This window comes from Diospyros lotus, chromosome 7 (genome assembly GCF_014633365.1).
Source record: "Diospyros lotus cultivar Yz01 chromosome 7, ASM1463336v1, whole genome shotgun sequence".
Lineage (NCBI taxonomy): Eukaryota > Viridiplantae > Streptophyta > Magnoliopsida > Ericales > Ebenaceae > Diospyros > Diospyros lotus.
This window is the reverse complement of record NC_068344.1, coordinates 17,083,523-17,106,974: the sequence shown is the minus strand read 5'-3', so window position 1 is coordinate 17,106,974 and position 23,452 is coordinate 17,083,523. Positions and strand designations below refer to the sequence as shown.

The 23,452-nt window shown below is 37.6% G+C and overlaps 1 protein-coding gene across 1 annotated transcript in view; it reads right to left on the bottom strand.

Moving 5' to 3' along the window:
* The window catches only part of LOC127805582 (protein PIR), a 134,484-nt gene that overhangs the window by 96,641 nt on the left and 14,391 nt on the right, over positions 1–23,452 (bottom strand). Inside the window, exons 4-6 of the mRNA XM_052342336.1 lie at positions 9,555–9,723; positions 1,153–1,229; positions 18–188 (exon numbers count right to left, since the gene is read on the bottom strand). Coding sequence (XP_052198296.1) covers positions 18–188; positions 1,153–1,229; positions 9,555–9,723 — 417 coding nt within the window. The remainder of the gene's footprint in view (positions 1–17; positions 189–1,152; positions 1,230–9,554; positions 9,724–23,452) is intronic.

Below are 23,452 nucleotides of genomic sequence, written 5' to 3'. Positions count from 1 at the left end.
CTACTAGTTTCAATTACCTCAGCTTCAATTTCATCATAGAGGAACCGTTGCTTGAGAACAACTAATGCTTGTTGAGCAGAATCATTATATACGTCAAATGGAATTAGAACACTCTCAAGAAGACCTGCATTTTGGGATTCAAGTACATGATCAACCAGCATCCAGGGAAGAGAGCACTCAATAGGAAACTGCAAATGAACAATATACGAGTTTGTGTTAGTTACAGAAAGTTAAAGCATACAGGTTCAGAATGGGGATACTAAGAAATAAAAACAAAAAAACATATACAAAAGATTCTTCAAGAATCTAAAGGAAACTGATCAAATTGGTATTAGAGCCGATAATACAGAAAAGATTGCAAAGTTGTAATATAATATATAAGCATAAATTGAAAACGAATTTAGGAAATATATAATAATCCAAAAATTGAAGGCACGGATAAATATGAGAGGCCCTACTTTTTCAATCAGTAGTCGATATAAAAATAAAGCTGCATTTGCACTTGAATAGGTCTTCTGCACGTCAATTGCCTTGTATAGTAAAGCAGTCACTTCCATGGCTGGTCTACTTTCAGTGGTGATTATTAAGAGTTTCCTTTTTCCTTTTTTTCTGTTTCTTTTGTGAGTGAGTGTTTGTGTCTGTGTGCACCCGCGCACGTGTGTCTGTTAATAGCTTGTTTTTGTAGAAGTATCGCCCCAAAAGTTAATTTGCTTTAAAAAGAAACAAATACAATAAATTGCACACATGAAGTTGATTTCAGATTACAAAAGAAATATTCTACCATATTAGATACATTCTAGTCCAGTAACCACCAAAAAAAGAGGGGGGGGAAGATTAAACCAAGTTCATTGACTGGCACAAGAAAAGACAAGAAACAAAAACAAAGTAGAAGAGAAACAAAAAAGGTATAACAAAACAAAAATCACCCCACCCTGTTAACACTAACATTCAAGGCAGGCCACTAAAACAAATGATAACAAAAGCAAAAAATATAAAGCCAAAAGAGAACACAACATTAATAGGGCCTGATGCCCCAGAATATCACTGCTTAATTCACCCCGAATGACCACATAGCTGCTGTGTTATCCCCAATTGTAAAACAAAATTTGATGCACAGTATGAACATGATATTAGTTTTCTTATTATCTGCACCTGAATAACACGAGAAGATTCCAAATAAAATTCTCTGAACCATAAAAAACCAAGATCTACCAGATTTGCAACAGTTTCTGCAAACACCATAAACCAATGTTAAACTTGAAAATTATGAAGACAAGAAATACATATAAGTTGTTACAGCAATGTTAAGAAGAAGCCATTTTACCAGTCATGAACATATTAATATGAATTGAACTAGGAACAAATCATTTAAATTATCCCAAGGAACCTAGATAAACAAATGTCATATTACCTAGCACCTGATGATCTCAGGGTATCACACACTTCCAATTTTTCACTTATCAAAGAAAACAATAATAATAACTGTGGAAACGTGTACAGAAATATAGGGACAGTTAGGCAGTTAGGTTGAAATATAAGGGCAGTTTCACATATTCATTATACAGTTATTTGTTTCCTAAGTTAGGCAGTTTTTTGTGTTTTAACTGTCTCCAAAGGGACAGTTACCACTTGTAATATATATATGTATCCAATCCAAATAATAAATTAAGAAGTTTTACAGTCCAAACTTCTTCATGGTATCAGAGCATTTCTGATTAAAAAATTCCTCCTACGTCCCAATGACATCCTTCACCACAGCAGTCTCTTCTTCTTCCTCTCAAGTTCCTATTGTTCCTAGTTCTAATAGAGGATCAGATTCCTCTACTCTTCTCATTACAGGACACAAATTGAATGGGCACAACTATCTTCAATGATCTCATTTGGTTATGATGTTCATATGCGACAAAGGAAAAGATGACTATATTACTGGTGGAGCCGCTAAACCGAATTCAATAGATTCAAAGTACAAGACATGGAAGGCAGAAAACAATATGGTACTGTCATGGCTTATCAACTCCATGACTATTGATTCCCAAAAGAAAAGATAAGGAAGTTTGACTAACAAATCATCCTTAGTTTGGAAGCTGATCTAATCTTTAGTTTTTTAGAAATTGCTAAATCAGGTTTAGGATACTTTCCTATTCTTGTATAGACAATCTTCCCTAGTTTTAGCCATTATAAACTTTCCTATGTTGTGATTCCTCAACCCTATAAATAGGGCTATATTGTTTGTGTAAATATATGAGAAGATATTTTATTCTCACATGGTATCAGAACCACAATGATCTACCCTTATTATCTTCTCGGTCTGGTCAAGCTACTATGTGCCTTCATTGCCACGATGTTGTTTCTTTTTCTAGTACTACTTTACTAGCCATTAATCTCTCCTATTATGTCAAAATTTTCTGAAACGACCCCTCCTACGGCAACGGGAGATGCTATCCCGTTTAACTAGTCAACTGGAAATACTCTTGTCAGTGAGCTACTGAGAATGCATCATTCCCATTGTCTAGATGGCAGAAACTATCTCCATTGGTCACAGCTTGCAAGGACTTTCTTAAAAGGTTGAGGGAAGATAGCCCATCTAACCGAACTAGGCCCCAGGACCTCGGATCCCACATCCATAATATGGGATATTAAGGATTCGATGATCATGTCATGGTAAAGCTCTATGCAACTTGAGGTAAGTAAGAATTACATGTTCTTATCTTCTGCCAAGGATATTTGGAAAACCCTAAAACAAACTTATTCTAAAGTGCAAGATGTTTGTGTAACCTTTGAGATTAAGACAAAGATAAGTGGTACTAAGCAAGTGTCTTTGACTGTAATTGACTATTATAGGGCTCGTTTGGCTAAGCGGTTTGACCGCTTATAAGCTGGTTATGTAGCTAGCTTATAAGCTACCCAACATTTTTTGTTAAGCATTTAGCAACATTAAATAGCTTAAAAGCTATGTAGCTTAAACACTAATATAACAACATTTGAGAAAAGCTAATAGCCCACAGCTTTTGCAAAAAAAGCTGCCACCAGCTTATTGTGTTGACCGAGTCTTTTACAATTTTGTCCTCCAACATTTTCAATATTTACGCCCTTGTCCCTTACTTTGCTATCTCTTTCCTTCACAACTGCCATTACCGTCATCGCCCATCCCCGATTACTACCCTCACCCTCGCCTAGCTCAATAGCCGTCACCATCGCAAGCTGCCCAGCACCGTCACCCTCCTTGGTCACGCCATCATCGCCGCTACTTCCAGATCCGCCACCGCAAGCCCTCATCTACTTCAAGTTATCCTCCATTGTCGATCATCCGTCGCCGACCCCACCCTCATCTCCTCCATTCGTGCTTCACCTCCCCTCCTCCCCGGTGTCATCTGTGTGCATATATGTGTATATATATATATATATAACTGAAAGTAAAGCAATATCGCTACGGGGCAAGCAGCGTAGTTCAAAAATTTTGAACTTTACCCCGATCCCGGCTATTGGATCAACATCGAAATCAAATCATTCACATACAAATAAATAAATCTAACTTTTAGATTATTGAATCGTTCGCGGATTCAAGTTGTCCAAGCGTCCGGCCTCTAACTTGTGATACGCGGCACGCGTCCGTTGGCAAGGAGAGCGAAATAGGAGTGCTAGCTCCTTCTCCTTTTCGCGGCTTATGTATGAATGGAAAAAAAAAATGCCCTCATTTCGTATTGATGCCAAAAGAAATGGGGAATAGTGAACAGCAATTATTTTTCAACTCTTGAAAAACCACACCAAAAACTCTCTCTAATTTGGGCAAACCCATAAAGGGGTATTTATAAGGAGTTCTAGAGTTTCTTAAACCCTAATGGATATGGGCCGGCCCATTTAATTTATTTCAATTATGAACTTAATTAAATGAGTTTATTCTAGTCCAATTAAATGGCCCAAATCCTTTTATAGGTTTAAATAAAATATTTTAGCCCAAATCTAATTCAAGCCCAAATATAATATTTAATATTTGGCCCAAATCTAATTTGGTCCAAATATATTATTTAATATTTAATATCTGGCCCAAATCCAATTTAGTCCAAATATAATATTTAATTTAATCCAATTTAGTCCAAATATTAACTTAAGCCCAAATATATTTTATTTCCTATTTGCCACTCCAACAAATAGAAAATTTTTAAATTAGAAACTCCTTTCTAATTTAATCAATTGTCATTTTAGGAAACTCTTTCCATTATGACAACCCCTCATCATATCGACGTTATTATGTCTCTTTGTTCTTTTTTTGTGAGAACCTACGACGGCACAACTTCTTGCCAAAGTGTCCCACTTAACCATACGTCCACTCTCCTGGTTTAAACCAGAGACCGTGCCTATTGCGTATGACTCATTAGGCTTCCGAATATGTTGGCAATGTGTCGGTACGAACACATAAGACAAGATTGGCCTCTAGCAAGGCATCATGCCTACCCAATTATTCAGAAGGATTCATAATCCGCAAATAACCTTTTACGAGCATGGTTACTGTGTAATTCGATCCTCTCATCAATGTATCTTATGTGATCTCAAGTATGGCAATGTGTTGCTTGATAACGATCACATGAGTTTTCTTCGGTCTTCCAAATATCTTCACTCAATAAAAAGTGAATCAATAACTCCTTATTGATATCTTTCATCATGGCCATAGATTGAAAGTGAATATTCACCGAAAGCACCTTAGATACATCATCCTCTATCAAGGGATAGAAGAGTCTCATCTTGGCTATGCACCCATCTCCATAAGCCTCACGATATACCCAACGATCCCCCACATGCAGCCTTTGTTTAAGCCCATCGAAACGATGTCAAAGCATATCGGTCTTCTTATGAGATGACCGTGACAACCTCAGGTCTAAGGATTAGTTACACCCATCTCTCGTATGAGAATTCCATCAACATATAACCAAAATGGATTCTCATGGCGAGTCATGTCCAATGACACGTTCTCCAATATTGGTCACCTATGTACTTGTCTAGGCATCCCCATGTCTATGGATGTGAGACCCCCATTGCTATCACATAGCAAAAACATAGCACATACAAGTCTTACCACAATTGTCAATGTTCATTCTTGACATTGCTACAACTTAGGACGTTTAATGATGTCTAGAAACTGTGATGCATCATCTCATACCTTTAAAGATTAATCACAGTATACATCATATGGACTTCTATCTAGTTTCATTCGGTTATTACAATAACAACAAGAAACTAATAGAATGACTTCTTGTGAATTTGAACAACTCCTTATTCAAATAATAAACATAATTACAATTATCAGTGTACAACATGCCCAATCTGATTGAGTCTAGAGCACCTACACTAACAATAGCAACAATAAACATATATATATATATATACATATAACAATATATTATATATTTATAACACATAATAGTATATATTGTTGTTATATAACATATATAATACATATAATAATATTATATTAACATATTTTTAATAATTATGTATAATTTATCAACATCTAATGATAAAATTTTATATCATTCAACATGTTTATTTTTGTCTTTTTATCAAGTTGTAACAGCTTATCAGCTCTTTCAAATCAAATATATAACTATTAACTGATAGCTTAAAAACACATTTATCCAAACATATTATCAGCTTAAACCCTATCTAATTTAAACGCTATAATCAACTTAAACGCTACCTAGCTTAAAAGCTACAAAAATAAAAGCCTAGCCAAACTAAGCCATAATAAGATGAATTGATATTGGCTTGAGTTGGATCACTTTCAAGAAATTAAGATGGTGTGCAACAAGGATGCAGCCACCCTTACTGACTGAGCCAAAATCGTAGAATTCTAGGTTGGTCTCAATTTTGAGTATGATCAAGTAAGATTGCAGGTTCTTGGAAGAAAGAAACTTTCATCTCTCGGTGAAGTTTTTTCTATGATTTGTAGTGAGGAGTTTCGAGAGATAGCTATGGTCCATGAGGCTAGTCTTGAGGGGTTAGCCATGGTGACCAACAAGATGGATGGATCCCGATTCAAGTCTCAGCAGGTAAGGAATGACTCACACCCTAGATCACAAAACTGAGAAGGCTTGTGGTGTTCATATTGCAAGAAGCCAAAGCACTCTAGGGAAACATGCTTTAAGTTGCATGGGAAGGAGAGAGTTCTAAGTAAGATGGGAGGCTTCCGGAGTTTGCAATCCATAAACCAAGGACAAGCCTATCTCACAAACAAGGAGTAGGAGGAAACTACCACAGAGAAGGCAGATCCAGCTGCAACTTCTAACCTAAGTCAATTGAATGCTGATGAAATCAATAAGGTAAAGATCTTTTTGAAAACTATTCAAGATGGGACATGTTCTCTGGCACAAGCGGGTACTTGTTTCCACTCTAAATCTTTTACTCAAACTAAAAGGAATGACTTGTGGATCCTAGAGTCTAGGGCTACTGATCATATGTCCTAAGACTTCAATGTGTTTGAAACCTATAAACCAATGGATACTTCCAAAAGAATAACCATAGCTAATGGTAATACAATTCCTATAGCAGGTCAGGGAAGTGTTACCCTTAGTCCCTTACTTCCTATTCAGCATGTTCTACATGTTCCTAACCTCTCTACCAATCTAATATCTGTTCATTAGCTCATTAAATATCTTAATTGTCATGTTATTTTTTCTCCTGGCACTGGATACGAGGAAGATGATTGGTGTTGCTAAGGAGCAGAATCGGTTTTATTACTTGAAGAGAAATGGCACTGGCTAGTTGTTATGGTTGGGAATTAATGCAATTGCATGTAAAAAATGACTTCTTACATGGTGATTTAGAGGAGGAAGTCTGTATGGAGCCACCTCCAAGTTTCACCAAAGATGTATCAGACAAAGTATGCAGGTTGAAATAGGCTCTTTATGGGTTGGAGTAATCCCCAAGGGCCTAGTTTGACAGGATTTCAAAGGCTATGAAGCAAATGGGGTATCCACAAAGTAAGGGATATCATACTCTATTTATTAAGCATTCTAAGCGGGGCAATCTAACAGCTGTACTAGCGTATGCAGATGATATTATTGTCACTAGGAATGATGTTGATGAACAGCAGCACCTAAAGGAGAATTTGGCTCGAGTTTTTGACATAAAGGATCTTGGCAAGTTTAAGTATTTCTTGGGCATAAAAGTAGCCTACTATAAGGATGGTATCTTTATTTCCCAAAGAAAATATACCATTGATTTATTGAAAGAAACTGGGTTGTTAGGTAGCAGAACGGCTGGTACACCATTAGAACCAAATCTCAAATTAGGAAAATCCGATTGAAAAATGGCAAGCAGAGGGAGGTAACAAGCATTATTGGGCTGGTTAATCTACTTATCTCACACAAGGCCTTACATTGCATTTGTTGTCAGCTTGGTGAGCCAATTTATGCACAGCCAGACCCAAGAACATATGCAAGCAGTGAAAAGAATCTTGTATTATCTAAAGGCAACACCAGGGAAACGTCTTTTGTTCAAATCAAAAAAGAAATTGGAAGTTACAGGGTACACAGATATTAATTATGGAGGCTCCCTTGTGGATAGAAGATCTACCACAGGATATTGTGTATTCTTAGGAAGAAATTTAGTGTCTTGGAGAAGTAAAAAGCAAAGTCTAGTGGCCTAGTCTAGTGCAGAAGCTTAGTTTCAGGCAATGGCTCTTGATTTATGTGAACTATTGTGGTTAAAAATTGTGCTAGATGATCCACAAATCCCTAGTCATGGTCCAATGAAGTTGTTTTGTGACAATCAATCAGTTATCAACATTGAACATAGGGGGGTGTTTGGCTTAGCAGTTTGACCACTTATAATATCCTCCTTCAGCTTATAAGTTACATATCTTATTTAGTTACACATCTGTTAGACATCCAAGAGCTTAAACGTTGTTTTAACAACGTTTTTGAAAAGCTACCCCCCCTCCCCCCCTTCTCTTTTCCAAATAAGTTGAGAGCTTATTTCATTGACCAACTATTTTACCATTTTATCATCAAACAACTACCATATTTCCAACCTCTACCCATCTCCTTCATCCCTCTACCTTCTCTCTGTTGCCACCTCCCTCCAGCTCCTCCGTCACCGTCACCATCACCACCCCCATCTCCTCCATGGCCGCCGCCACCTCCAGCCCCATCCCCATAAACCACCGCCTCTAGCCTCCATCGCTGCCTCCTCCATTGTCCGTCAGTATCGTCCGCTACCCATGCCTTCTCCATCTCTGTATATATATATATATATAACATATATATTTTAATGTCTATTATATTAATATATTTAACATTTTTATGAATTAAACCCAAAGTTAAACATAAAATATTGTATTAATATATTTTTTAATAATTGTGTAATTATAACAATTTATCAGTTGAATATCAATTTATAATTTATTTTTATTAAAAATTAGTCTTTTGATGAATTTTATTTGTATTATTCAACATGTCCATTTTAGTCCTTTTGTTAAGTTCTTCTACTTATAAGCTTTTTTCAAATCAAACACAACTATATAAATGATAGTTTAAAGCACATTTATCTAAACATGTTATCAACTTAAACGCTAACTAGCTTTTAAGCTTTACATAGCTTATAAATAAAAAGGCTTATAAGCTCAATAAAAAAAAGTAAGCCAAACAGCCTCATAATCCAGTGCAACACGACCACACAAAACATGTTGAGATTGATCATCATTTCATCGAGGAAAAGTTAAGAGGATGGGGGATATTTGCATACCCTTTGTTACTTTAGAAAATCAACTAATTGATTTATTGACAAAGGACCTTCCTATCAAAAGGTTTGAAGAGCTTATAGGCAAATTAAGAATGATAGATATTCATTTACCAGTTTGAGGGCGAGTGTTGATTAATTCACGAGATTATGAATATGAAGAGGATTGGATTATGATGTCTTGGTCTAATCTTCCTAATTTAGCACAGATCTTATCTGCAAGGTTTAGAACGAAATTATTCATACTTAGATACTTCCTATTATTGCTTTTCTTGTATCTTTGATTTTTGTATAGTGTACAATCTATCTTTCCTAATTGTTTATCTTTCTTATGTTGTACTCTACTTCCCTATTAATAGGGGTTGTAACATTCTGTTCAATCAGTTGTGAGAAGTACGGATTTTCTATTCTTTCTACATCTTTTGATCTATTTTCAACAAGAAGTGAAAATTTACTGAAAATTATTTCTCAATGACCATATCAGGAAAGCAGTTGAGTGTGTGTGCGTGTGTGTACGCGCCTGCGTGGGTGTGTACTCAACTAACTCTGTAAGAGACAAAACTGTACTTGACAGTTCTACAAAAATGATTGGAAAAGCAGTAATTGAATAACAAACTTAACCATGACTGGATAAGCCCTAACTGACTAACAAACTTAACTGATTGGATAGTAACTCCAATCAACTGTACTGTAGCTAGTATTTACTTTATACAGAACAAATAACACTACTTCTCTTAACAATAGAAAACTGGAAATCATTTTCCACAACTAAACATCCCCAAAATGTGTTACATCAAAGAAGTAGAGAGATGGAGAAGAACCTGTATAATCTAATATGTGCAAGAAAAAACTAAGCTTGTAGAAGAAAGTCTCGAGTTGTTTCAAATCATTTACAGGAATCTCAGATCCATTATTTCCAAAGAGTCCCCCAGGCTTCCTCAAATTACCACCAGATACCACCTCATAAATAAGGAACTGCAAGCAATGCACCTGTAAAAAAATAAAGAAATAACAAGAATAAAATAACGTGCACGTTCTTAATCCCAGCACCCCTACAAATCTACATTTCATTATATGAGACCGTATAGCAAAAAACAAGTCTGTTAAAAATAGCAAAGAAAGAAATATGCATGATCCACCCATTTTTCAATTCCAGAGGTACACCTATATGATCTTACTATTTGCTTGTTAGATGACCTTAATATCACGTGTTGACTACTAAACATTTGATTGTGTTGGCGAATTTGAGGAGTTTTGAAGTTGATAAAGATAAGTGAGATGGAAGATAAAGAGTTAAAGAAGTGGATGGCAGATAAATCAAGATAAAAGGGACAAATAATCTAAAGAGGACACGAGATTAAGCTAAAAATCTATTCCTACTATTTAGGAGATAAACACTCCTAATTTTTAGGAGATATGTAGTCTAATATTTCTCCTATTTTCTAGGAGAAAAGATAGCATGTATTGTATATATATTGATACCCTAGATCAATATATTTTCTAAGTAAGCTTTCAAGATTTTCAAAGCTTATTTCATGGTATCAGAGTTTAGATTTCAATCATAAACAGCATTGCCATATTGGTTGTTCTTCAAAGATCATGGCTGAAGCACAAAATCGAACTTTAACCCAAGCCTCTGCAACAAGCTCTCTAAGCACCATTCCTTCTCCTCTCGGCCAACTTTCTCTACAAATCCTATAATCATCCTTTACAAATTACCCAACACAAGTTGAATGGGAGTAATTTTAGAGAATAGTTTCAATCGGTGATGTTGGTAATCAAAGGAAAGGGAAAAGTAGGGTACCTCATTGGTTCCATCACTACTCCACCAACAACAGTAGCCTCTTATGGTGTTAGGGAAGCAAAAAATTCAACTATCATGGCGTGGCTTATAAATTCTATGGAGCCTAGAATTGGCAAGACATACCTCTTTTACAAAACAATAAGGGAATTATGGGATTCAATTCAAGAAATGTATTCAGACTTGGAGAATTCTTCCCAATATTTTGAAATTAGGTCAGCTATTAGAACAACCAAGCAAAGTAATCTGTGTTACTGAATATTTTAACATTTTGGTGGAATTATGGCATGAAATAGTTTTATACTAACAGTTGGGAATGTTCAGTTGATAGTATCAAATAAAATAAGATGGTTAAAAGGATAGCGTTTTTTATTTCCTCCATGGTCTAAACTCTGATTTGGATGAAGTAAGAGGAAGGAATTTGGGTACAAAGCCCTTGCCTTCACTTAAAGAAGTATTTGCAAAAGTGAGGGAAGAAAGCAAACGAAAAGTGATGTTGCAGAATAACCAAGGCCTTAGTCATCAGAATTTGACTCTTGCCACTGTCAACCAAGGGGAAGCTTTACTAAAGAATCAAGAAAGAGAAAAGCAGTGGTGTGATCATTGTAAGAGGCCATATCATACAAAAGAAACATGCTAGAAGATTCATGGCAAACCAACCAATTGGAAGCCACAAAACCAGAGGGAAATTCCTAGGTCAACTTATGTAGCGAAGGTATCAACTAAAAACAGGAAGTGCACTAATCTAAATCATTCAGAAGAGCAGAAACAAACCCTATACAGGTTGCTAAACCAAGGTATAAACCTCTCAAGCCCATCTAATCCTCAACCCTCCGCATCCATAGCCTTTCAGGTTAATTCTCATTACTCTTTGATTTCAAGAAAGCTTCCTAAGAGTGTTTCGATGGTAAATACTAGGGCATTAGATCATATGTCAAGCTCTGCTGACTTAATGACCAAATACACCCCATGTAGCACTTCTACTGATATTTCTATGGAAAATGGCACAACCTCCCCTTCCGTGGGAGTTGGAACTATGTGCATATCAAAATTAAGGCTAAATTATGTCCTACATGTACCGAGATTGCAATACAATCTTCTCTCTGTTAGTAGAATAACCAAGGACGTGTTGTAATCACTTTTATTAGATTAGCTTTGGGTTATCTGGGGAAGGTTTTATGTTGTTAGCATTTGTATATCACTTGTGTTATTCTAGAAGTATTGTTTCTAGAAGGGTTAGTTAGCGGTTTTTAAATCCGGTTAGTTGGTTGTAACTACCAGTTTCTAGATAGCTTTCTGTTTTACCGCCTCTATGTAGTATAAATAAAGGTCGAGTGTGAGGTTTTCCGTGGAGCATTATACTATCTTGGGATGAGAAGGTGAGAGGAGTATGCGCAGGTTCTACTTGAGTACTAAGAGGGTATATCTTTGTATTTTTGGATAGGGAAACTCTCAGTAGTTCTGGGTATAAGGCTAGTGAGGTTATTGGTGCATGTAATCCTTGGAGTTTCATTCAAGATAGTGGAGATAAAGTGCCTCGGGCAATCTGGATGTAGGTCTTGTTAAAAGACCTAACCAGGATAAATGTTTTGGTGTTTTTGATTCTCATTTTGTGTTCATATTTTCTGTGTTTCATTAATTCCTATATGCATCAAAGAGTTGAGTGATTATGAGAGAGATTTGTTGTGAGTGTGAGTGTCATTGAGAGAAAGAGAGTTGTAAGATTATTCCAACAACATGGTATCAGAGCCAAAAATCTTTGTGGCATTCAAGATTCTTCAAGAAACCTCAGGAGACAGAATCAAAGGCTCAAATCGAGATGGCGCCAACTGCATCAAGGTACGACATCGACAAATTCGATGGGTTTAACAACTTCAGCCTATGGAGGATCAAAATGGAAGCTTTCCTCTGTAGCCAAGGTCTAGAAGGGGCGCTGGAACCAGAGGCAATCAGTACGACACCCGAGACCGAGACACCAGCTCTAACTGCTACGCAAAAAGAGGCTCAGGCAGAGATCAAGAAAAAGGCTTATAGCCTTCTGATTCTAAGCCTTGGAGACAAAGTTCTAAGAGAGGTATCAAAGTTAAAATCAGCAGCCAAAATATGGAAAAGACTGGAAGATCTTTACCTCAAGAAGACCCTATCCAATCGATTATTCCTAAAATCCAGGTTCTTTAATCTTAAAATGCATGATAATCAAAAACTTCAGCAGCATTTAGATGACTTTAACAAACTATGTTTAGATTTAGAAAACATAGATGTAAAGTATGATGACGAAGACAAGCCCCTAGTTCTTCTATATTCTTTACCTAAGTCCTATGAAAACTTTGTGGATATTCTCCAACACGATAGAGACAAAAATTCCTTAGAAGATGTGATAAGGGCTCTAAATTCTAAAGAATTAAGGATTAAGATGGACAATAAGACTAACCCCAATGAGGCCTTAACAGCAAGATCAAGAAGCACTAAAAGAGATCATAAAAATAAGGGTAAGTCAAGGTCTAAATCTAGGAATGGAAAAGGGCCAATAAAATGTTATTACTATCAGCAAGAAGGCCATATTAAGAGGCTATGTCCGAAAAGAAAGAAGGATCTAGCCGAAAAGGAGAATTCAAGAGGAGGGATGAACTTTTGTGACAGTGGTTATGATAGTTCTAAAGCTTTAGTTGTAAGTGAAAGTGCAGAAAGCCAAGAGTGGGTTTTATACTCCGGCTGCTCCTTTCACATGACTCCAAAACGTCACTGGCTACAAAACTTTAAGAATTTTAATGAAGGTAAGGTCTTACTAGGTAATGACCATGAATGTGAGGTAAAAGAGATAGGAGACATTAGGCTAAAATTGCATGATGGTTCCCATAAAACCCTCACAACCGTTAGGTATGTTCCAGAATTAAAGAGAAACTTGGTTTCTCTTGGGGAGCTGGATAGAATGGCTTAAAGTTTAAAGGTGAAAGAGGAATTGTTAAAATAACTAAAGGGTCCTTAGTGTATATGAAGGCAAAATTAAGATATGGAATTTACCTTTTGCAGGCTACCACATTATGTGGTGAAGCTGCAGCAATATACCCTAAACCTAAATCTAAGGAAACTCTATGGCATTTATAAATGTCTCATATAAGTGAGCAGGGCCTTAGAGAGCTCTCAAAGCAAGGTATATTGGATTTAGGACAAACCATAGGTTTAGACAAGTGTGAGTTTTGTATATATGGTAAGGCGGCAAAGGTAAAATTCAGTAAAACTGCAATACACTCATCAAAAGAACCCCTAGACTATATTCACTCTGATTTATGGGGTCCAGCTCAAACTGAATCCCATGGTGGCTCTAGATATTTTCTATCAATTATAGATGACTTTTCTAGGATGCTAAGGGTATATGTCCTAAAGTCAAAAGATAACACATTTGATACTTTTAGGGCATGGAAGGCTATGGTGGAAAACCAAAAAGGCAAGAAAAACAAAGTTATTAGAACGGATAACGGGTTAGAATTTTGTAATAAGGATTTCAATCAAATGTGTAAGGAGGGGGGGATAATTAGACACCTAACTGCACCCGGAAATCCTAGGCAAAACGGTGTTGCAGAAAGGATGGATAGAACCTTGCTAGAATTATGCTCAATTAAGGCTGATCTCTAGGATCAGTGTTTATGTAAATATTATGTAAATATAGAAAGGCAATAATGTAAATTAGGATGATAGGATGCTGTCTATTTTTTCTTTCCTTCCTTGCTAATAATCCTCTCCTTATAAGAGGATATTGTACACATTCATTTTGTATTCAATTAGACATTGTCTTTGATAATTTCTAAGTTGGTATCAGAGCAGGTTAAATCACAGCCATACACTGTGAAAAAACCCTAAGCAGCCTTTTAATCACAACCTTCCATTTCTTGTGAAACCTACGCTGCCTCTTCATCCATCAGATCCAATACCTATCAGCATACGGCCATCCCTAGCTGACGTCATCGGCCCTCCCAATCGTTGTTGTTATCAGCTACCCTAACAGCTGCCGACCTCTGGTCCGATTCCCATCGACGCGACCGTTTCCGAAGCCATCGGTCTTCCATAGCCAGCAGTCGCGCATAGCCATCGGTCTTCCATAGCCACTAGTCCCGCATAGCCATCGGTCTTTCATAGCCAGTGGACGCGCACAGCCATCGGTCTTCCATAGCCATTGGTTGCGGCCTCTTCAGAGCCTGTCAACGCAGCTCGTTCTCACGTTGTTGACCGCTGTCTACCGCCACACCTAGCGCGACCATTTCAGTCGCCATCCGATCATCAGCCACCACAACCCAAAGTCGTCGTTGCATCCTAGAGTTGTTGCTGTCCTTACATCAGCAACCACCTCCCTAGTTTTGTTCACTGATTTTCTCCTCCTGTTCTTCTACTTCCAACTAGTTCCGTTATGTCAAAAGTTACATCTGAATCCATCCCAAATCATGCTGCTGCCATCCAAACCAGAATTCCAGCGACCCTTTCTGTTCAAATCACCACCATTTGTTTAAATGGTGATAATTTTCTTCATTGGTCTCAATCTGTCCGGATGTATATTCGCGGCCAAGGGAAAATTGGCTACATCATAGGGGAGAAGAAAGAACCTGCAACAGATGATCCATTGCACCCCATTTGGGATGCTGAAAACTCCATGGTAATGACATGGCTGGTCAATTCCATGGATGAAGATATTAATTCCAATTATATGTGCTATCCTACTGCAAAGGAGTTGTGGGATAATGTAAATCAAATGTACTCAGACTTGGGGAACCAATCTCAGGTTTTTGAATTAACTCTGAAACTGGGAGAGGTCCGACAAGGAGATGATTCTGTCACTAAGTACTTTCACTCTTTGAAGCAATTGTGGCAAGATCTTGATCTCTTCAACATGTATGAGTGGAAATCTACAGATGATTGCAACCACCACAAGAAACTGGTTGAAGATAGTCGTATTTACAAGTTTCTTGCTGGTCTCAAAATCGAATTTGATGAAGTGCGTGGACGGATCATTGGTCGGTCTCCTCTTCCCCCTATTGGTGACGTCTTTGCTGAAGTTAGAAGAGAAGAAAGTCGAAGGAGTGTCATGCTAGGAAAAAAGACCGTTGGTGAGTCTCTTGAAAATTCTGCCCTAATTACTGCCTATAAGGTTAAAAATTATCAGCGTAGGAGTGATGAACGACCTCAAGTCTGGTGTGACCATTGCAACAAGCCACACCATACTCGTGAGACTTGTTGGAAACTTTATGGCAAACCGACTAATTGGAAGAGCAGTAAGCAAGGAGAAAAGAGCCATCGTGGGGTCCCTACTGCCAATGGGGTTGATACCGGTGCCTTCAACAAAGAGCAAATTGATCAACTCTTGCAGCTGTTAAAATCCAATTCCTCATCTGGTATTCCTAGTGTTTCATTGGCACACACAGGTAGAAAACCTAATGCCCTTTCTTGTCTTCATTTCTCTCCATGGGTTATAGATTCCGAAGCCTCTGATCATATGACTAGTTCTTCTCATTTTTTTAATACCTATTCTCCTTGTTATAGGAATGAAAAAAACAGAATCGCTAATGGTAGTTTTTCCCCCATTGCAGGCAAAGGGCTTATTAAACTAACTGAGATTATTAATCTCACCTCTGTCCTTCATGTTCCTAGCTTAGCCTACAATCTTTTGTCTGTTAGTAAACTGTGCAAAGATTCTAATTGTCGTGTTACTTTTTTTGACTCTCATTGTGAATTTCAGGACTAGACCTTGGGGACGATGATTGGGCGTGCTAGGATGATTGAAGGCCTTTACTACTTTGATGATATCTCTGCTAGTAATAAACAAGCTCAGGGCTTGAGTAATACTAGTTCAATTCCTATTCCAGACACAATTATGCTATGGCATCTTAAACTTGGCCATCCTAGTTTTGCCTATTTAAAACATTTATTTCCTGATTTGTTTAAAGAAATAGATTATCCACTTTTTCAATGTGACAGTTGCATCTTGGCAAAAAAATCATCGTTCTACATATTTACCAAAACCTTACCATGCTTCCAAACCTTTTTATATAATTCATAGTGATGTTTGGGGTCCATCCAAAATTTCTACTCTTTCTGGAAACGATGGTATGTTACCTTTATTGATGATCATACACGTTTGTGCTGGATTTATTTGATGCAAAAAAAATCTGAAGTGGAATACTTATTCAAAAATTTTTATACTATGATTGAAAATCAATTTCAAACCAAAATTGGTATTTTACACTCTGACAATGGCACCGAGTATTTTAATGAGCACTTAGGGGATTTTTTGAAAACAAAAGGTATTCATCACACATCTACTTGTTGGAATACTCCTCAACAAAATGGCATTGCCGAACGTAAAAACAAACATTTACTTGAAGTCGCCCGTGCCATAATGTTTTCTATGCATATTCCGAAATATTTATGGGGTGAAGCTGTTTTGACGGCGTTCTATTTGATAAACAGGATGCCCACTAAAGTGTTAAAGTATAAAACACCTCTTGAGTGCTTGAAAGAAATGTTTCCCTACGCTCGGTTACATTCGGATCTTCCAATCAAAGTTTTTGGATGTACTGTGTATGTTCATATACCTAATCACTTTCGTTCCAAACTTGACCCTAGGGCTGTCAAATGTGTTTTTCTGTGTTATGCCTCACATCAAAAAGGCTATAAGTGTTATGATCCTCACACAAAAAAAAAACTTATCAGTATGGATATTTCGTTTTTTGAAAAACAACCCTATTTTTCCCAAAATTCTCTTCAGGGGGAGAACCATGGAGTTGAAGATAATTTTTGGGATGTTTCTGTCCCACTTCCAAACGCAATTTGTCATACTCAAGAGCCACATGGTTCCAATAATGGTCACTTAGGAGATTCTGGTTCTAGTTCCTTGGTGCCCAGTGAAAAGGTTTCTCGTGCAGAGGGAGAAGTTCTACAGACTGATCATCATGATCTGAACTCTGAGCTTCAGGTTTATACTAGGCAGAGATTTCATGAAAGGAACAAAGACCTAAATATCAGCTCTGCACAAAACCAGTTTGACAACCCGAGCAATGGCACTGTAAGTTCAAGAAATCCCATTTCAACTTCTAGTTTACTTCCTTCAACTGTGTCCAATAGTTCCCCAGTTGATTCTTCTACTATTCCTGATCTCGATGTTCCTATAGCCATTAGGAAAGGTGTCAGAAGTTGCACTAAGTATTCTATTGCTAAATATCTCTCTTACCATAGACTATCAAAAAATCATAAAGCTTTCACATCTAGGATTTCACACTTGTTTGTTCCAAGGAATATACAGGAAGCTTTGGATGATCCGAATTGGAAATTAGCAGTCATAGAGGAGATGAATGCTCTAAGGCGAAGTGGCACTTGGGAGATAGTTTATTTGCCCAAAGGCAAGAAAATAGTAGGATGTAAATGGGTGTTTACAATAAAGTGTAAGGCTGATGGAAGTGTTGATAGGTACAAAGCCAGACTAGTGGCTAAGGGCTTCACGCAAACTTATGGAATTGACTACTAGGAGACCTTTGCTCCTGTTGCTAAAATAAACTCTATCAGAATCCTATTGTCTCTTGCAGTAAATTCAGATTGGCCCCTACACCAGCTTGATGTCAAAAATGCGTTTCTTAATGGTGATCTTGAAAAGGAGGTCTTCATGAGTTTGCCTCCGAGATTCGAAAAGAAACTTGGGAGTGACAAAGTATGTAGGCTAAAGAAATCCTTGTATGGTCTCAAACAGTCACCAAGAGCATGGTTTGAACGCTTTGGAAAGGCAGTTACTAGTTATGGTTTCCTTCAGAGTCAAGCAGATCACACTATATTTTATAAACACTCAAAAGTTGGTAAAGTTGCAATTTTGATTGTTTATGTTGATAACATTATTTTAACTGGTGATGATGAGACAGAGCTAGCAACCCTTAAGCAGAAACTTGCGAAGGAGTTCCAAATTAAGGACCTGGGAAGTCTAAAATACTTTCTTGGGATGGAGTTTGCAAGATCCAAAGAAAGTATTTTTGTCAATCAGAGAAAATATGTTCTTGATCTTCTTGGAGAAACAGGTTTGCTCGGTTGCAGAATATCGGAGACTCCCATTGAGCCTAATGTGAAACTACAGGCTGCTAAAGCTTATGAAGTGAAGGACAGAGAACAATATCAAAGACTTGTGGGCAGGTTAATCTACTTCTCTCATACACGGCCTGATATTGCTTTTGCAGTTAGTATGGCAAGTCAATTTATGCACTCACTAGGGCCAGAGCATTTCGAGGTGGTCTACAAAATCCTAAGGTATCTAAAAGGGACACCTGGCAAAGGGTTAATGTTCAAGAAACATGGTCACCTGTAAGTTGAGATTTACACTGATGCAGATTGGGTAGGGAGTGTTGATGATAGGAGATCTACCTCGGGCTACTGTTCTTTTATTGGGGGTAACCTAGTCACCTGGAGAAGCAAAAAACAAAATGTAGTGGCTAGAAGTAGTGCAAAAGCAGAGTTTAGAGCTGTTACCCATAGAATTTGTGAGAGAATGTGGATCAAACGAATACTTGAAGAACTAAAGTTTTTTCATTTAGTACCTATAAAAGTCTACTGTGACAACAAGGCTGCCATCTCTATAGCTCATAATCCAGTGTTGCATGACCGTACAAAACATATAGAGATGGACAAACATTTTATCAAGGAGAAAATCGATGTTGGTGTAATAGGCATGTCATACCTTCCAACAACTGAACAAATTGCTGATGTTCTAATTAAGGGTCTTCACAAGAAGCAGTTTGATAAACTTATTGGCAAGCTGGCTATGGACGATATCTACAAACCAGCTTGAGGGGGAGTGATGGAATTATGCTCAATTAAGGCTGATCTTTAGGATCAGTGTTTTATGTAAATATTATGTAAATATAGAAAGGCAATAATGTAAATTAGGATGATAGGATGCTATCTATTTTTTCTTTCCTTCTTTGCTAATAATCCTCTCCTTATAAGAGGATATTGTACACATTCATTTTGTATTCAATTAGACATTGTCTTTGATAATTTCTAAGTAACCCTCTTAACGAGGGTTAGATGCATGTTGAACTATGCAAATTTGTCTAAAGCATTCTGGGGGGAAGCTGTCACAACAGCAACCCATGTAATAAACCGATCCCCATCTAGAGCCATAAATTTGCTAACCCCATATGAAAGGTGGACAAGGCATAAGCCAAACCTTGACCACCTCAGAGTGTTCGGATGTCTTGCCTATGCTGACGCAGCGTGTAGCGCGAGTGTGAAGAAAACATACCAAAATAAACCCTTGAAAGAATAAACTTCAATGGCCAAAGCTTGACTTTCAAGAAGACGCAAAAACAAGACTGTGTTGCTAAGAAAACTAATATAAGTTGCTGAAATTTGATTGAGAAAAACTTGATTACAAACTCTAGATCCTAGGCATATTTATAATATTTGGCTAATTCAAATCCATCTAATATTTGAAAACAAAATCCAACTAAAATCCTAATAAAAATAAAATCCTAATCCAACATGAAGTAGAATCCTAAATCAAGTAGAAACATGAAATTGAATCCTAAATCAAGCAGAATTCTAAAACTTAAGAAGTATTAAAATAACATAAAATAGAATCCTAAACCAAGTAGAATTCTAAAACTTAAGAAGTATTAAAATATTGTTCTGGCGTGATCGGGTCGGCTTTGGGCCGGGTCTTGATTGGTGATCGCATCATTCATCTCCACTTGAGAAGAATTCGTCCTCGAATTATGATCTGGGTATGATAACTCAACGTCCTGCAAATACAAAGAAAGATCAGCAACATTGAATGTCTTGGAAATACCCATATGATTTGGCAAATCCACAACATAAGCATTATCATTGATCTTCCTTGTAATCTTGTAAGGACCATACTTCTTTGGCTTGAGCTTGTTCTGTTGTCCTGCAGGAATCCGTTCATTCTTCAAGAATATCATGACTTCATCTCCAACCGGAAATACCTTGTGCTTCCTATGCTTGTCAGCTGCTGCCTTGTACTTCTTATTCACTTCGCGCAACTTTTGCTTGACATCTTCTTGAACTGCTTGAACGTGTTCGACTAAGTCACTAGCTGTAACACTGAAACCTAGTACCTTTGGCAATTTTACCAAATCCAATGCATGATTAGGAACTTTCATGTATACAATAGAGAATGGTGATCTTCCTGTTGAGCTATGCACGACGTTGTTGTAGGCAAATTCAACTTGAGCTATGACTAGGTCCCATTGTCTTGGCTTGTCTTTGCAAACACTGGGAATTAGATTTCCTAAGGTACGATTCACCACCTCTGTCTGTCCATCAGTCTGGGGATGTGCTGTACTGCTGAAATTCAAAAATGAATCGAACATTCTCCACAAGGTAATGCAGAAGTGACTCAAAAACCTTGTATCACGATCCGAAGTAATAGTTTTAGGGACTCCACGTAGTCTAACAATCTCCTTGAAAAACAGTTTGGCAGTAGCTACTGCATCTGCCGTCTTCTTGCATGGGAGAAAGTGCGTCATCTTGGAAAACCTATCAACCACTACAAAAACAAAATCCATACCTCGTTGGGTTCGCGGTAGACCCAACACGAAGTCCATAGACAAATCTTCCCAAATAGCATTGGGAACAGGCAATAGCATGTAGAGATCGGCGTTAGAAGAGTGCCCCTTAGCTGTTTGACATATATAACACCTCGCCACAATAATAGAAACATCTCTCCTTGCTCCTGGCCAATAATACCTTCCCATAACAGCTTCAATAGTCTTGTCTCTGCCAAGATGCCCTGTTAAGCCACCACCATGCAAATCCCGAATAATTTTCTCACGAAGAGATGTGCAATGGATGCACAACTGATTTCCCATCATGCACATAGAAATCTCCTGACGGTTGCTGAGACACGCATTGTTCCCACACATGTTTGAAATCCTCATCTGTCGCATATAATTCTTTCAAGCACTCAAACCCAACAATCTCAACACTAAGGGTCTTGATCAAATCCACATGCCTACTCAAAGCGTCCGCCACTCGATTATGCTGTCCCGACATATGCACAATTTTATATAGAAATTTATCAATAAAAGCAGACCATCTAGCATGCATATCACTCCTCAATTGCTTTTGGCTACTCAAGTACTTAAGAGCTTGGTGATCCGTGTAAAGAACAAATTCTTTGGCAATCAAGTAATGTTCCCATGTCTTAAGAGCCCTCACCACTGCATAAAACTCCTTATCATAAGTAAACCACTTTCTTTTGGCTTCACACAACTTCTCACTGAAAAATGCAATTGGTCTCTTCTCTTGGGACAACACAGCACCTATACCCACTCCACTCGCATCACACTCAACCTCAAACAATTTGTCAAAGCTTGGCAAAGCTAAGACAGGAGCGGTACATAATTTCTCTTTTATCAAGGTGAAACTTTGCTCTTGTTTTTCACACCAATAGAACTTTCCTTTCTTTAAACACTTAGTAATTGGAGCCACAATACTACTAAAGTGTTTGATAAACCACCTATAGAAAGTTGCTAACCCATAGAAACTTCACACATGACATTTTTAGGGGTTGGCCACTCTCTAATAGCTCGCACTTTTTCCTCATCTACCTTTATGCCCTCTTTACTTATAACAAAGCCCAAGAACAACAAGCTCTCACTCATAAAAGTACACTTCTTCAAATTAGCATAAAGTTTGTTTTCCCTCGACACATCCCGAATATGCCCCTCATGCTCATTAATAGACTTACTATATATCAAAATATCATAAAAATACACCACAACGAATTTACCAATGAAATGGGGTAATACTTGATTCATTAGTCTCATAAAAGTGCTTGATGCATTGGTTAGTCCAAAGGACATGACTAACCACTCAAACAACCCATCTCTCGTCTTCAAAGCTGTCTTCCACTCATCTCCAGGTCGAATTCTGATTTGATGATAATCACTTCTAAGATCAATTTTGGTAAAAATCACAGCCCCATCAAGTTGATCAAACATGTTGTCAAGCCTAGGAATTGGAAATTTGTACCCAATAGTAATTTTGTTGATGGCTCTACTGTCAACCCACATCCTCCAACTCCCATCTTTCTTTGGTGTCAATAATGCTGGCACTGCACATGGACTCATGCTAGTCTGAATGCGTCATTTTCTCAACAATTCCTCTACTTGCTCACGCAAAATCTCATTCTCCCTAGGACTCATCCTATAGTGTGGTAGGTTAGGCAAGCTAGCACCAGGAACCAAGTCAATGTGGTGTTGAATATCCCTCATAGGAGGTAGCTCATTAGGCAACTCCTCAGGAATCACATCATGAAATTCCTCCAACAATCCCTGCACCTCCACTGGAATTTGATTCACCTTCAGTGGCTCACTCACGCTCTCTCCCTTGATAACCAATAAGTGAACCTCTCAAGTATCCTTACACTACCTCATAAATTCAGTGTGCTTATGTGTAATGGTAAGAAAATTTCGCCCCTCCACTTTAGAAGCTTTGGTTTGGTTCTTTTCCACTATGAGTAACAAAGTATAACGCACACCTTCTTTCCCAAGCTGATATGTGTTCTTCCTACCCGAGTGCTTAGCATCCACATCAAATTGTCAAGGCCTCCCAAATAAAATATGGCAAGCATTCATATCAACAATATCACAATAGATTTCGTCGAAGTACTTACTAATAGAGAAAGGCACCCTGCAACGTTCATCCACATGTATGCCATCAACTTCTTTGATCCATCCAATCATGTAAGGGCTTGGATGTTTTTCAGGAGTTAACTACATCTTTGCCACCACGTCTCTTCCTATGATGTTCTCCTGACTTCCACTATCAATAATCAACTCAAAGATTTTTCCTTTCACCGTACACCTCGTGCGAAAAAGCTTATGCCGTTGAGTAGTATCTTCATTCTTTTGAGATAACATTAACTTC